This window comes from Homalodisca vitripennis, chromosome 4, assembly GCF_021130785.1.
Source record: "Homalodisca vitripennis isolate AUS2020 chromosome 4, UT_GWSS_2.1, whole genome shotgun sequence".
Classification (NCBI taxonomy): domain Eukaryota; kingdom Metazoa; phylum Arthropoda; class Insecta; order Hemiptera; family Cicadellidae; genus Homalodisca; species Homalodisca vitripennis.
The window spans coordinates 130,259,941-130,275,762 of NC_060210.1; the positions used below are offsets into that span (position 1 = coordinate 130,259,941).

At 33.2% G+C, this 15,822-nt stretch overlaps 1 protein-coding gene across 3 annotated transcripts in view; it reads left to right on the forward strand.

The window, feature by feature from the left end:
• LOC124360161 (glutamate receptor ionotropic, kainate 2-like) overlaps positions 1–15,822 on the forward strand; it is a 67,086-nt gene that overhangs the window by 37,384 nt on the left and 13,880 nt on the right. For all 3 annotated transcript variants that reach the window (XM_046813535.1, XM_046813536.1, XM_046813537.1), the window contains 8 exons: positions 584–759; positions 1,702–1,843; positions 3,208–3,375; positions 5,141–5,287; positions 7,476–7,697; positions 9,347–9,553; positions 11,122–11,206; positions 12,771–12,909. In XM_046813535.1, coding sequence (XP_046669491.1) covers positions 584–759; positions 1,702–1,843; positions 3,208–3,375; positions 5,141–5,287; positions 7,476–7,697; positions 9,347–9,553; positions 11,122–11,206; positions 12,771–12,909 — 1,286 coding nt within the window. The remainder of the gene's footprint in view (positions 1–583; positions 760–1,701; positions 1,844–3,207; positions 3,376–5,140; positions 5,288–7,475; positions 7,698–9,346; positions 9,554–11,121; positions 11,207–12,770; positions 12,910–15,822) is intronic.

Genomic DNA, 15,822 nt, shown 5'->3' on the forward strand with positions numbered 1-15,822 from the left:
AATGTCATTCTTGAGACGACCTGTGGAAATGAATGACAAAGAATTATATACAAAACACATTTTTAAATCTCCTGGTAGACAAAAGGGAAACTGTACCACCTTACTGAGCGGATATTATCACTGAGTATACAATTTCAAGTCTATAGATCAATTCGTTCTCAAATGTCGTGATGACAAACATACGGCAGAAAATACCTAGGGCCAGTCGTTATCGTTGCACTGGGAATCTGTCAGTGATAGTAATAAATTTGATCAGATCTCGCTGTGAAAATTCAATCCACTGACGCTTTTTTTATTTATACTTTTTGTACAATTGCCTTTTACGCCCTTGTTATGAGTGGAATAGTTTAGCAGCATGAAAATCTCTCATAGCAAAGTGCCATATCTTGAGCAACAAATTTTGGTTATTGCAGATTTGAACTGAATTGCAATGGCACTCACTCTCTGAGTAGTGTAAGTTGAAGCCTATGTGATGGATGAGATCTAACTTTCGAAGGAAGCATTTAGATTAAGATTAAGATAGCCTACTAGTTTGATCACCACAGCTTACAAGACTTAAACGAAATGATTATGATGCACTTAGGCTCTCATCAATGTGATCCGGGACATGGACTGGAAGTCATACACTGTTCTCTACGAAGACTATGACAGCCTTATTCGTCTGCAGGAGGTGTTCAAGGACCACGAGGGTCTGTCTCACTCTGAGGGTTTCCCACCCTTCACAGTCAGACAACTACCCTCAGAGGATGACGACTATAGGTGAGGAGGAAAAAACCTTTATGGTAACGTAGATTGTTCTGTTGCTTTCTAAGGTTATATATTTGTGTGAATGTAACAGTTAAAGGATATCTTTTGATTTGTATTGCTAGCAATTACGATTTCAGTAATTAATTCCTTAGAATGGTTGAACGAGTATCCATTCATTTAGAGGAAATATAATTTATTGTAATACCATTCTACTCGTACTAAATTCATAAAGAACATCTATTAATGATCTGCGATCCATGATTTAGAGAGATTTGTACTTGTCGCAACGGCGTAACACTTTGAAACACATGTGTCTTTACTAATGACAAATTTGTTGAATTTATATACACATTGAATGAAATAAAATATTAAAGTCATGTTTACAATGATTAGGTAAATGACAAGGACTATAAAAAATGAAAATATTTCAAAGTCTTCATTTTTTATTTGCTACTTAAGCGGCAGCGTTATTCAAAATCGAACAAGGGACCCTCAGGCAAAATTACCACATTTGAGTTTAATGATGGACCGTTGTAAGTTTAATGTAAATAAAGTGTTAGGTTCCTCGCACACGTTACATTTAATTAACGTATCAGAATTCTAATAATCATCTCTTTACAGTAATGGAACCGATAGTATCCATAAATAATATTTATTATGCTTAATATAGTAGTTATTGTTAATCCTTGGTTCTCTGTAAGCGTCAATATGACGAAAAAAGTTGAAGAAAAGTATTAAAAATCTGTAATAATTGACAATAGTTTCGTATTTGAAGTTAAATACTGAAATAAATAGATACTTCTGGTTGAGCAAAAAGAGACATTTGAGAGGTAAGATGAATTAAGTAATATTCCTAAAGTCACACTGTACTTTGGTAAGGTTAAATGTTATATTCTATATGTCTATTAACTTATATTCAATAGGTAGTTGTTAGTTAATTGTTCAACATTACAGGCCATTGCTCAAGGAATTAAAAACGGCCGGAGAATCTCACATTGTCCTTGATTGTCCAACTGATAAGATTATGACCATCCTTACGCAAGCCAACGAGGTGAAGCTGATGGGAGAATATCTGAGCATCATACTGACATCTCTGGTAGGTTTCAGAAACATTACAAATTTTAAGTAGCACCCGAAACTCTAAATTAACTACGCATAACAATTACAATTCCTTTAAACACTGTGCAATAACTGTGTTCAAAATTTAGACAAAAGAGTAAATCTCTGAACAATGATATGTCTACTAAAATGGCCACCATATAGCAGCACCTGCCGTCTAGTATGACGTGTTGTAGCCTCTAGTGGCAAAATATGAAACTAAATTTTAAACACGCTACATCATATTAGATACTGCCTTCCCATTTGGTCATAATAACATTATAGAGATTAATTATATTATTGCCAATAAGACAAGGGAATCCAATTGCCACATTATCAAACTTTATTGCAATCTATGAATTATTTTGATTTAATACATTTAAGCTATACCTAATTAAAATAGTGTGGGAAATTAATAAGTTTTAGTGGTAATGTTCAAAATCTGTTTTGGTAATTCATTAATGGTTTATTTGTGTTGTATATACAAGTAAATGAAATGAAATGAAAAATGACTTTAAGACGAAGTTAGGACTATCAAGTCCTCTCTACCACTTAACCTCAAAGTAAAGTTTGATATAGCCATTGCGAGTATCAAGTGTTAATTCATTGCCTTCTTTTTGGAATATTTCAGGAAATAAACAGGAACTGTTGTGGTTTATCAATTTATTTATTGTTTAAAACTCGTTTCTAACGATGGGATATCTAAGTCCTCCCAAGTAACAGGAAATTTTCCGCAATATGCCATCGTTCAGTGATACAAAAATTAATTTGTAACATTAAGTTTTTAGATGTACTATCTGAGCTCTTCCTCAGTTGGATAACTAACACAACACATAACTACAATCAAGGTTAAAATAAACGTATCGCGCTAAGCGTTGGGACACTCATAAATCAGGAATTGCATCAAACGTGTATTGTGTCAACTCCATGTACACAGTGTCTAAAACACTAACTTAATATTAATTACAGTATTGTATCTGAACTACAGAATGCAAGTAAAAATAGGTTTGAACTCCCCATCCAACCACTGACATCTGCTCTAGTTCATGTTTAATTATTAGTTAATGTTTTATTAAAAGGCGATATTGTGTTTAATAAAATATAGTATGCATGGATTTGACACTCAACAGTGTGGTTTGTTGTAGTTATGTCTTAGGTTAGTTATCCATCCACCTGAGGGAAAGTTAAAGTCACTTAACAATTAGGAATATGTGAGCAAATCCTGCTACCTCTAATTATGTATTATTCCAGCAAATATATGTTTTCTTCCTAGACATTTCATAAGGTTGCTGCCATGTCTGGATCATTTAAATGCTACACTGAAAGTAGCAAAGTACTGCTACAGGCTGATGGTGTGTTTAGGACGCGCACACCATTGACTACGGGGTGTTCCGGTACGACAGGACGAACATCACGGCACTCCGACTGATAGATCCCAATTCAGCTACAGTGATGGCGACCTTGCACGACTGGGAGTACGAGGCCCACAGGAAACACCAGACTTTCAACCTCACGGCCACCGATCTCCAGGTGACTCTCTCTCCAAACTATCCATATTACTACAGGATTCCAGGATAAACCACTGCAGTCAGTCCTTATGAAAGTTTCACAAAAACATGCAGAAAATAATTGTCTTTGGTCAACGATGTCTGTCAATCAAATAGTGTTCAAAAATAATTAATTAAAACCTCATAATTCTGAATAATATTGGTTGAATATACTGATGAAACTTTAAAATGCAAGTTGATCGAATTTGATTTTTGATTGTCCAAATTTTCAACATATTTCACTATTGCTATATATTCTTTATCGTGTTCACAAATTTGTGTTAAACATTTTCATTTGGGATGTGTTGCTTATATGGTACACAAATATCGGAATATATAACTAGATGGATGATCATGGTAACAGTTGAGTAACAGTTGACCAATAAAAACTGAGTAGTATAATGTTATCATGTCCTCCAGCGTTGCATTAACTGTCTCGCTAGCTAAGCGGGAATGAAACATGTCTATAGCACAATAGACATGAAAGGGTTAAGTCAAAGTATAAATGACTCTTAAGGTTCAGTGTTGTCAAAGTTCCCGAAATTACTTCTTTTCCAAAACCCCGAATTTAACTTGACTGCATAATTTTATTTTGAATCTCGATTCAACGTTGAAAATTTATTTTAACGAAGTATAAGCTATACTAGCAGTTGCCCGCGGCATCGCACGCAATTTCCCGTTGAAAAACAGTACATTATATTCACGTATTCTTTTTATATCAAATTCTAAACATTGCTGAGATAATTGATAGTCGTTCCTTCGTGAGCCTCTTGGGCGCATTATGAAGGTATGTACCATATTTCCTGCCTCTATCTTTCGTGGATTTTGCTAGGTGCTAGGTGCTAGGTTATTCAGAGCAATTAATTTATATGGATGAATCTCAATAAACTAATTAGGTTAAAAAGAATCAAATTCGGTCTGTTAAAATTAATTTTCTGTCTAAGATATTTCCAGTGTTATTGAGGAGTGTGGCTTCAAGAAAATATATCAACGGAAACCAATTTCTATCATAAAGCGTCTTCTTTCGGCTCTTTTCATTTACCTTCAATCTAACCAAATTCAATTACCTTATGTGCAAACATTTACGGATTTGTAAAATGAGGTTGTTTTCATAATAGCGTTTAATAGTATCTCCATTGCATTAGATAGTTTATTGATCATTGGTGCAATCTAAATTTAAAATTAGGCAATGACGTCTTCTATGTAACCTGCATTACACTACTGATCAAGCACTTTACAATAACAGTTTTCTAAATTTTAAATGTAAACAAATGTTTCTGCTACTTTGACGAACTTCAGCTAAAAGTAGTAACAGCTTTTAAGTATCAGTTCGCTTTAATATTACGTGTCGTAGCACAGTCTGTCGGATCCAATATAAAACACTCCAACATCAACAACAATTTATAATTAAAAAATTAATTAAATAAACTATTTAAATTGGACCAAATTGTGAATCTCAACCATTCTCGAATCCCCTTTAACACACACAACAAATGTCATCAAAATCGGTCCAGTCGTTTAGGAGGAGTTCAGTCACATACACACGAACTCAAGAAATATATATATATTTACTAGGCAGGCTTATTGACTCCAACAGTCTTGTAAGTGCGTGAGAGCGTTGATAGCTACAAAATGTGTAACCATACCGGTTATTTACTGGATAGAATCTAATTCATATTGTCACCTTTGAGCTTGAATGTATAACATGTAACCTGCTACATGGACATATGACGTGTGTTGAAAGGCAGATAGAATCCCTGTTGATGTTTGACGCGGTGAGGCTGTTCGCTCTGGCATTAGACAAACACGGAGGGAGACTGCAGCCTGAGCGCCTGGACTGTCACTCAGGCAGAAAATGGGAACACGGCTTCGGCATAATCAATTTTATGAAGAATGTGAGTATAACATGATACACTCAGACTATACTATCTTAAATTATAATATATGTTAATCTAGTAACTCTACTCGACTGACACTAGAGTATTATTTGTATTTGGGGACTTTCGAGAAGAATTATGTTATGTGTCAATCTAGTAACTCTACTCGACTGCCACTGGAGTATTTGTATTTGGGGGCTCGTGAGAAGAATTATGTTATGTGTCAATCTAGTAACTCTACTCGACTGCCAATGGAGTATTTGTATTTGGGGGCTCTTGAGAAGAATTGTGTTATATGTTAATCTAGTAACTCTACTCGACTGCCACTGGAGTATTTGTATTTGGGGGCTCTCGAGAAGAATTATATTATGTGTCAATCTAGTAACTCTACTCGACTGCCAATGGAGTATTTGTATTTGGGGACTTTCGAGAAGAATTACGTTATGTGTCAATCTAGTAACTCTACTTGACTGCCACTGGAGTATCTGTATTTGGGGGCTCTCGAGAAGAATTATTTTATACTCTCGCTTGTAATGCCAACCTTGGAAACAAAAATCTGCAAAATATGAAAGATATTCATTTGAAAAAGAGTATGCTGATTGAGCGTTTCTCAGGAAATTAGTTACGGTTGTGATTTTGAACCAGAGAGTCTGAAGTAGTCGGAGCTTTTGGAAGCCAAGAAGACAATTTCTTAGTTGAAAAAATAGATTTTCTCGCAATCCGTCCAGTATTACTTTCCCTTTACGCCAATCTTTTTTTGTTCTCTTAGGACAAGAAGTTTATAAATTGCACTTAGCGCTATAAGGACCTTTGCTCTGCTTCCGGAGTGACAGGCCATTCTGGATGTGTAAGGTCCCCAGTAGGGGAACCTATCGTGATCCGTGATGAAGAATTAGGGCACTAATCTACAGTCATGTCCCCCTGAAAGAAGGGGGTGCCAGCTCTGAACCAGCCTCTCCAGTCAAAGCAGGCAGGGGATGGCACATCCTTATGTTGAGGCTATCAAGAACCTTTGAGGTTAGGGAACGAAACCCACCAACTCCAACAGTACGCCAGTCTTAATTATACGTGTCGAGATGAGGATGTCAATTTCAGTTTAGTTCAAAATAAACCTACCTCTAAACAACACCAGTTTTATAAGTAGGACACAACATTCTTTCTTCAAAATTAAAAAGTGAAGCTCATATTGACCATCAACAATTTCTGTTCAAACGGCTTTATGAACTTGTTCATGAAATTGATAACATAGTTAAAATATGAGATATAACGACCTCAACGTAGAGAGAAATCTTCAGTCCAAAATAATAACCAGAAGTTATCTAATGATGCATATTCACTTATAATAGAGTGGAGGATTGAATCTGACCCGTTATTGGCACTGACCTTAACCAATCAGCGAGCAATATCGCTTCTTCATCTCATGCTGCTATCTTTTCGATGATATGAGACTGTAATCTGTTGAAGGTATTTTCTTTCTTGATTATTTTTAAGTTTCTCATGTTTTTAATTGCATCAGCAATTTTTTAACGCTGTTTATACAAAAAATCTGAAATGATAGTGGTAACACTGGTCGGGTGAGCTTGTCGATTAATACAGAGGAATGTAATACTGTACCTAACCAGCATTATTCAGACTTAAACAGTTTCCTAAGTTTGGCATTAATGCTAATGATCACGTGCAATTTTATCTGTGTTGTTATTCCATTATACAGTTTAAAGGTCATTTGCATTGCTCAGAGTACTCATAATACACCGTTTTACCTCAAGTAACAAAAAACGTCTTTCTTTTTGTCTTATAGATAGTGTAATTAATATTTACATAGTACCTTCACCGTGATAAAATATTACCCTATATTAAAAGCAAAATATTTAAATTGCATCAATAATACAATTAATTATAGTTACATTATTAGTATTTATGGTAAAAGTGTTAAAAACAGTACATTTCCTTTATTTAATTATAATTGATATACAGTATATTTATTGAATATTTTTACAGGCATACTGTAAACTTTAAAAAATCAAATGTCTAAAGATGAGTAAAATTATTATACAATATTATAACATTTTCTTTCTTACTTTATTAGTAGATGTACAATATTAGCTATTGATGCAACGTTAAATACACAATTCCTACGAATAAATTTATTTTATTACTATTCAAATGACATTACATAACGTAGATTAGATTATAAAATGTTTTCCAGATGGAATACGAGGGGGTGTCTGGGCCGATGAGGTTCAATGAAGAAAGTGGACACAGGGATTTCTTTTCTCTTGAAATAATTGAGTTGGCTAATGAAGGCTTCAAGAAGATCGGAACATGGGATCCTGAACACGGGATAAACTATACCAGAACCGTCGGCCAGATGTACAGTGACATCGTACAGAGTATTACCACTAAAAAGTTCATCGTCACTTCCAGAATTGTGAGTTTATTCATTTCAACAGTCCAAACAAAAATTAAACCACATTCTGTGTATTAAAATATCATTCAAAACATCAATTCAGTTGTTAGGTTATCAAAACATTGGATAGTTAATATTAATATTGTATAATGTGTATTATTGTTCTCGTAGTTAAAAAGAGGGCTCTACCAATCGTATGGGGAGTAGGACCTCCGGATTGTCCTACAGTGAAGTTCCGGCTGGATAGCATGCTGACTCATTTATCATTCCTGTTATTAATTTTTAACACTTTTTCTGATCTCTCAATCATTATTATAGCACGTAAAACATTTAGTCTTAGATAGGTTTAGGTTAGCTGTTTTTAAGAAATCTCGTTTTTACTCTGGATGTAAACTTTCCAGCCCTTTGCTACATGATATGCCTCTGCTGAAACCTGAATTTTTTAAAGATTGTAAATTTTGCGACAGGCTGTGGGGGGGATTGTTTAGTTAATTGACCAGCTGTTACAATGCCCAATGTCATTATCTTTAATCTTACGTTTTTCATATTGTTGGATTTGTTAGTGGTGAACGTATTAATAGTGAAATATGAATGACTTGATACCACTAGTAAAGATATCACAACTTTCTAATATTTATTTTTGTTTTTGCAAGATCTTTTTTAATCAAAGATTCCATCATCAGGCGACTTTACAAATAAAAATGTTTTTCTGGATAGAATCTTTGACTTCGAAAGGTTTCTCAAAAATAAAAACAAATATATAAAATGTGTAAATATTTAAATACTAGTGGTATTAAATTAAAATCAACTCCAAAAATCTTCATATGAACTTTATTATTGTATTTTCATGAAGTTTTGACTTGCACAGGTCAAATTGTATTATAAACGTATTGATTGAAATAGAACTATTTCAAATTCTAAAAATAAAATGTAAGGTGCAATAATTTTATTTTTAGTAAGATTATATCTAATAATACTATCAAAATTTTGTATATGAGATTTTAATAAGAAAATAAAAATGTTATTATACTGTATTATATAAACAAACCCCATCTATATTTAGTGCCAATTACTCTTGCAGTTTTAACGAGGCTTAGAGGAAATTGTAACGTTGTATGGCTAGTTTAAGTTAGTTGTTAAGGCTAATCACATTCAAAGGTGTGGGAGTCTCAGGGCCAAAGCTGTATTACGCACAATTAATCTATATTGCTCGTGACTGAATCGGCTTCAACAATAATCTACATGGAAGCATTTGTGTGAACAAAATCAATTCTTGAGCACCTTCAAAGCCAAGGGAATAGATGGACCAAATATATTTTTAACACAATTATCCGGAATCTTGTGGACACTCTGCATTAATCCATGAATTAAATTTTAAACGGTCACAGACGTTTTATGTAATTAAATTATTTTTAAAGTTGTTAAAGTTCAATATAATCCGAAATTACATGTCCAAAACTAGTAATTTAGTAGTAATTTTCTTAGCAAACGTTTTTATTAGTTTGCTTCATTAAATATATATTTGAATAGCTTTCCTACATATCCAACAGATTGACAAAGCACCTGAAGGCCTCGGATATACTTAACTAATAAGAACTGCATGTGAGACCGTAGCAATGTTTATAATGCTATACTACTACAAGTTCCTAACTTCAGAGCCTCGGTTTCAGGGCCGACCGTACCTCGAGTACACAGAGAACCACCAAGAGAAGGAGGGCAACGCCAGGTACGAGGGATATTCCATGGACCTCATTGATTCCATAGCAAAGGAACTCGGATTCAAGTACGAGTTTCAACTAGTTGAAGACAAACAGTATGGAACTCTGGATAAGAAAACGAAACAGTGGAATGGTCTGATAAGAGAACTCAGAGAAAAGGTCAGAGACACACTAGCACAAACACATTAATTAATGTACGAGTATGTAGCTTTAAGGAAATATAGGAGTGCCGTATTATATTATTAGCTTTAATATTGACAATAACCATTCCGGTACGTGATTTGGAACGTCAGTTGATTAAATCAGCCACTTCGAAATACTAAACTAAAGATGCAATTTAGTTTTGAAGTTAATTTTTAGAGCAACAATTGTATGTGTAATTTTAAAGTTTGGCATGTTTAAAAAAAACTCCGTTACGATTTTAAAAGAATTAATCTCGTCATCTTAAAATCTTACAAGTTAAATTGTTATGACCGTATAAATGATTTCCATAATTATTGTAGACTTAATTCGGTTGTAATCGATTATAAACAAGGTACGTGAACGATAAGCTTCGTATCACAAGACAGGGTTCACTGCGAATAAGGTACATTCAATTGTGAGATGCACCATAATTTAACTCAAAGTGCCTATATAAATTTCAATAAATTTTCAATTATACAGCTCAATTAGTTCTTGAGGTTTCCTGCAGACAGTTATGTTTCTCCAATACTCAGGCAAGGGACATGGGCCATCATCAAATTCCAATACTGCTTAAGTAAAAATAGTTTCAAGCAAATTTTCAATTCTACAGCCCAATTACTTCTAAGTATCCTGAGGAAGGCAGACAGATAGACAAGAGAAAAATGTTAACAGCCCTTCGCTACGCTCGGCCAACTAATTATATTTGTAAATATAATCACCTAAGATTATGTAAGAGCGAAAATTGTTGTAAATGGCCTGATATTTCTAGAATACTTCTCTAATCCTTCCCAGTTTCTTCTCTGCAATATTTAACGTCTTGAATAATAACCACAAACATTGTTGTAAATGGCCTGAGGTTTCTAAAACACTTTTCAACAACTTTTCCAGTTTAGGCTACTCTCTGTAATTCTTAATACATTAAATATAACTATGCATTGTTGTAATAGCCTGAAATTTATAAAACCCGTTTTAACTCCGTTATAACCTTTCCCAGTTTACTTTGCAATGATACTTTTGAAATATAACCACTACTTTTCCAAACCTATTACAAATAACTTAAAACATTTGTGAAGGATTATTACATAATACATGTATAGTATGAATATTATATAGTAAAATAATTACGGTATTGAAAATATTTAATATTATGACAATGATTAAGCTACTGTATTTTTAAATACTGTTTATTATTATTTTTATGCATGTTTCAACTCTGAAACTAAATTAATATTTCAGTTTAACTTTTGTTCAAACATACCTAAATCGTACCTAGATTATTTTTTATATTTTAGGCTACGCGAACAGTTACGTGACTGACATCGTATTCCTGTCCACACCGCGTCAAAATATTGCCAATCGATTCTTCAATTGAAACCTATAATTTCAATGTTTAAACAATATTTGGACTTGATGTGAATCATTAATCCTAGATTTTAACGGTTATTTTCTTAACAGTAAGTTATTTCCCCTCCCCCTTTAGTTTATTATTATCGTACTTCAGTAGCATAACTGTAGAAGTTTTAATTATATTTTTTGCATTACAGAAAGCTGATTTAGCTATCTGTGATTTAACAATCACTTACGACAGAAGAAGTGCAGTAGATTTCACTATGCCGTTCATGACTCTAGGTAAGCATTCATCTGACATAAGTTTTTATTGTGCAGTGTTTTATGAGTAAAGTTAGAGTTTAAAGTAAGATTTTGTTTTATTACGGGGAAGAATAAGAACCCTCACTCCTGATATTCTGATTTCATACTCTGCGCTTAATTAATCTGTAATCAGTCGTAAAGAGGTAAATACTTTTTTGTAATATGAGGTGACAATCCTTCTCAAAATTATAAAGCTTTTTGAAAGAAAAATATTTAAAACACCATTATTTCTCATGTGGATTTGGCTAATCATAAAATAAATGAGTAAATTTATATATTTAACTAACTATATTATTAAAATAAATTAACTTTAAACTATTATATATTTAGTAGTATACAATTGTATTTAACTAACTAATTTTAAAATATATGCATTCATTACATTTTAACTAATTAAATGTTATTAATTCAGGACTTGTCATGTCCCAAACTAAGAAAAAACAGGAAAAAGTGTGGTTAATTTCCCTCCTAAATATAGGAGGATTTGTTAAAAAAAACTTTATTATTTTAGGAGCTGAGAGCCAATTTGCACCATACAAACATCGTTATTCGTAAAATCGATAAAGTTTTCCTAAGAAATAAATCTAAGGTCAGTGACGCTAGTTCTGGTGGGGAGGGGGTCTAAATTTGAGAGGGTTCAAGTATGAAACCAAAAATGTTATCCCAATTTATAATTTTCATAGCTTGAAAACACTTAAAACTGACCTTCGGACCAATACGTAATAGTTATATCTGCGTCAGATGACAAGATAAAAGGTGAATATCGCCACTTTAAGGGTTCTATACATTGATTAGCGCTGATTTTATGATGTTTCACCTGACTGACGGTTGAATAAGAAAATCCTTTGTTACTAATTAATTCTTCTAAATGATTGCTTTTTGTGCGCAATTTTCTCTGTGCAATAAACATTTTTTATTAAACTAATATCAAAATTGTATTACATGTGTATAATATACTAGCTGTTTCCCGTGGCTCGCACGCTTTTCGTAAGCTTTGCCCGTGCATAAGCACTAGTTTAAGTACAGTATATTTCCAACACCGGTGTAAAGTTTACTTTGTTGTCACGATCAAACAAACTTTTGACAATCTGTCAAAAGTGTATGTTTATAGCCATTGTACACGTGCATGTACTTTATTATAAAGTGGTCTAACAAGCAAGCTTTAAGTTCAACCAGAAATTTATTTTAAAGACAAATAAACATCATTACTTAGCCTTCAATTAGTATTTGGCTATTTAGTATACGCAAATGTCTCTTAATTGCAGTTTATAATATGCAGGCGCTTTGAAAACTTAGATCTTTTGCAGCGCCACCTGGTGACGAGTTACATCATTAAGTATATCTTATAAACCTTCTCCGTGGAAAAATAGATATACTTAAAAAGTGTTATGTATTGATCGGTCAAATAGTTACTGAGTCTATCAAATGTCATATACACAAACATTCTCTTTTATGGATACAACATATAAAGCAACAATCCAGAATCTCATTATCTACATTTAATAATGAACAATTATAGTACATACATAACGTCAATTTTCAGGAATCAGTATCCTCTACAAAAAGCCGGAAAAGCCAGATGTGAAATTGTTTTCCTTCCTGTCTCCTCTCGCCTTCAATGTGTGGGTTACCATGGCAACAGCATACCTGGGTATCTCTCTTCTACTCTACATCCTGTCAAGGTTATTCAGTAGTTTACCTTAGTAGAGATAGACTGATTTTGCTATTTAACAAGCTTATGCTGAATACATATTTTAAATCTCAGTTTAAGTTAATACTTTAAAAAGTAATAAATAAATGACACTAAACCGTATATAAGTAACAATATACAATTGTAGCGTTTGAGCCTGCTTAAAACAAATAACCGACTGTATTAGAAGCCATCTTAATTTTCGTCCCATACGAACAATGTTACTCCCATAACTTTAACGCCCTTAATTTAAATATAGAATAATGAAAAATGTCTCTTTTGAAATATGTAATTAATATGCATTCAAATGCTACATAGTTTTTTTTTTACATTTCCTTGGTCATTGAGTAAAACGTTCTCAAACTATTTTATACTTCATTATTTGAATATTCAAATATCCACTTCAACTCATTCGGAAAAAAGTAGATTTCACGTAAGGCATACATATCACAAGAATTTGTCGTTCTTATAAAGTGAAATTCATTGAAAGTCAGCATAAGTTGCTTATATTTTCATTGAGGTACCAGCACATGACTTGTGATAAAAGTATTTTATACCTCTAGTTGTTTTAATAAAGTTCTGACAACGCAAATTTAACAGCGTTCTTGACAACAAAAACAGAGCGTACTTCCAAATTCTACTACATAAAGCGTTTTTTTAACTTTAGGGTTTCCATAAAATTTATATTTTCTTGCATAATACTGAAATACATGAAAGTCTGCAGAGGTGATATCAAAATGGAAGGTGGGGTTTTCTGATCATTTTAGAATAAAGGTTCTGTCAGGCATAGATCGGTCTAGCACTGCTATTTAATAAAATAATGGAAAATACACAGGTTCTATAAAGACATATGAAATTAAACAATTCCTTTATTAAAGAAGCCTAAGTTAGGGTTATCAAACCTTCTCAACCACCCTCATATTATCTCTCTATGTGGTATTATGAAAAGTATGTAGTTGATAGAATTTTCCTACAAAAGTCTTGCTGAAGTTAAAATGAAATTGGATATATATCGAAGGAACATTGTTAAACACTGGGATGCGTTATTAACAGATTAAGCTGTCTCAAGTTGTACTAGCTTGTTTATTACCCTTGTTGGTACTTAGTTTAAAATACATTTTAACATTACAGTAACATACTATAAAGTGCACTAACATGTTATTAATGCAACAATTGTAATAATATTTTTAAAACACGGCTATTAATAAACTTTGAAATAAATTTGGTTTTTTATTAATATTATGGATACAATTTTATAGTTATTGTTCAAGCGTTAACATAACTAAGCTAGTTTTCATTTTAGCGATTGGTTAGATGACTGTACCCTTAGGATTACATTTTTTCAAGGCTATTACCTTAATTTATTTCACAAAAGTTTATATTTTGGCATTGGAAACAACTTTTTAATTGTCTTAAATTAAGAGTGAGTGATTTCAGGTTCATTCCTGTTTGACATTGTGATATCTTTTGTAATGATAAGATAACACTATCATACTTTAGTATTAGTGTTATGACAGGAAGAGTTATGTAAAAATATTTCCAACCTAAAGATGATATTATTTTAAAAATTTGTTCTAGACTAGTTTTTACTCAATCTTTCCAGGAAATTTAATAACAGAGTCCGTAAGGAACAACGCTTACGTTATTTAGAGGTTAGAGAAAGTTTTATAATAAGACACAAAATGTTGTATTGTACCTTATCGTAAACTTCACTTATATCTTGTCATCTAAAGTATTGTACTATATGAAATGTTAACACTTTTGTTGGTCTCATTAATTAAATTACATTGTTATTACACTGAAATTACTGCATTTAATGTAATTAGAACATTGTGTACACATATACTTTACTAACTCATACAATTGGAAGATAGATTAACGAATCATTCCAATTACACTTAACTTGTTATGATAAATGTTTGTTAATCTCAAAGGAATATAAGCGAATCGAGTCAAAAGTTTAAAGACGATCGAATCTCAAATTCAAGGACCAATTCCAGAAATGTAAAATCCATTTTAAGATTTTTTTAGATGTCGGTCAATATATGTGGCTTTCTACACCACTCACGTACAGCATCATCACTCATAATGTTTTCTCCGTAAACACGGCACGTTCTCCGATGGATTTCTGCTGCACTATTCACTTCTGCTTGTAGTTAACAAGCAAAACTCCTCAATTCAGTAGAGGCGGCAATTATATGACTGCAGCTAAGCGCTAACTAGCTACTTGAATTCTGTAGTGATTAATGTTGTAGCGGTTAATATGCGCAATCGTCTATTGCCCACACCGCGGAACTGACAAGTGTCTATCCGTCATTGTGTGAGTTCGAAGGTTGAAAAAACGGCCCTTGTTTTAAAATAGACAGTCTTTCAGGAAAAATTGTAATAAGTTGCGAAATATGGAGTCACTCACTGACAGCTGTGTCCAAAGGACTGAAATATGTTGGCCACCTTTGACCACTTTGTTAAGCAGTCCATAAGAAGGTGTGTCAATAACATAAGTTAGTAGCACAATTTATGATCAATCCGACATTGAACAATGTTCCCCGCTAAAAATAGAAAAGGGGAAAACTTTCTTAACCATTAGGTAGATTTTGATAAACTGATTTAAAAAGACCCACTAAACCGCTAAGCGAATGGAGAATATTTAACATTGCACTAACTCCACCGTGTTGTATCCACTGAGCGACAACAAGCACAACTCTGAGGTTGTAGTATTCAGAGTTAGTTCAGTGATAGTGGGAAACCCCAAGCTCAAGTCGTTTGCCATCGCTATTAAAAAAAGTGAGGATGAGTGCCTTTTACACTGTGGACGCTGCACTGCTGCAGAGTGTGTAGATACTCCACTTTCCATCTCCATCAGATTCACTGGTGAAAGCCTTGAGCAAGCTGGATTTGATTCAAG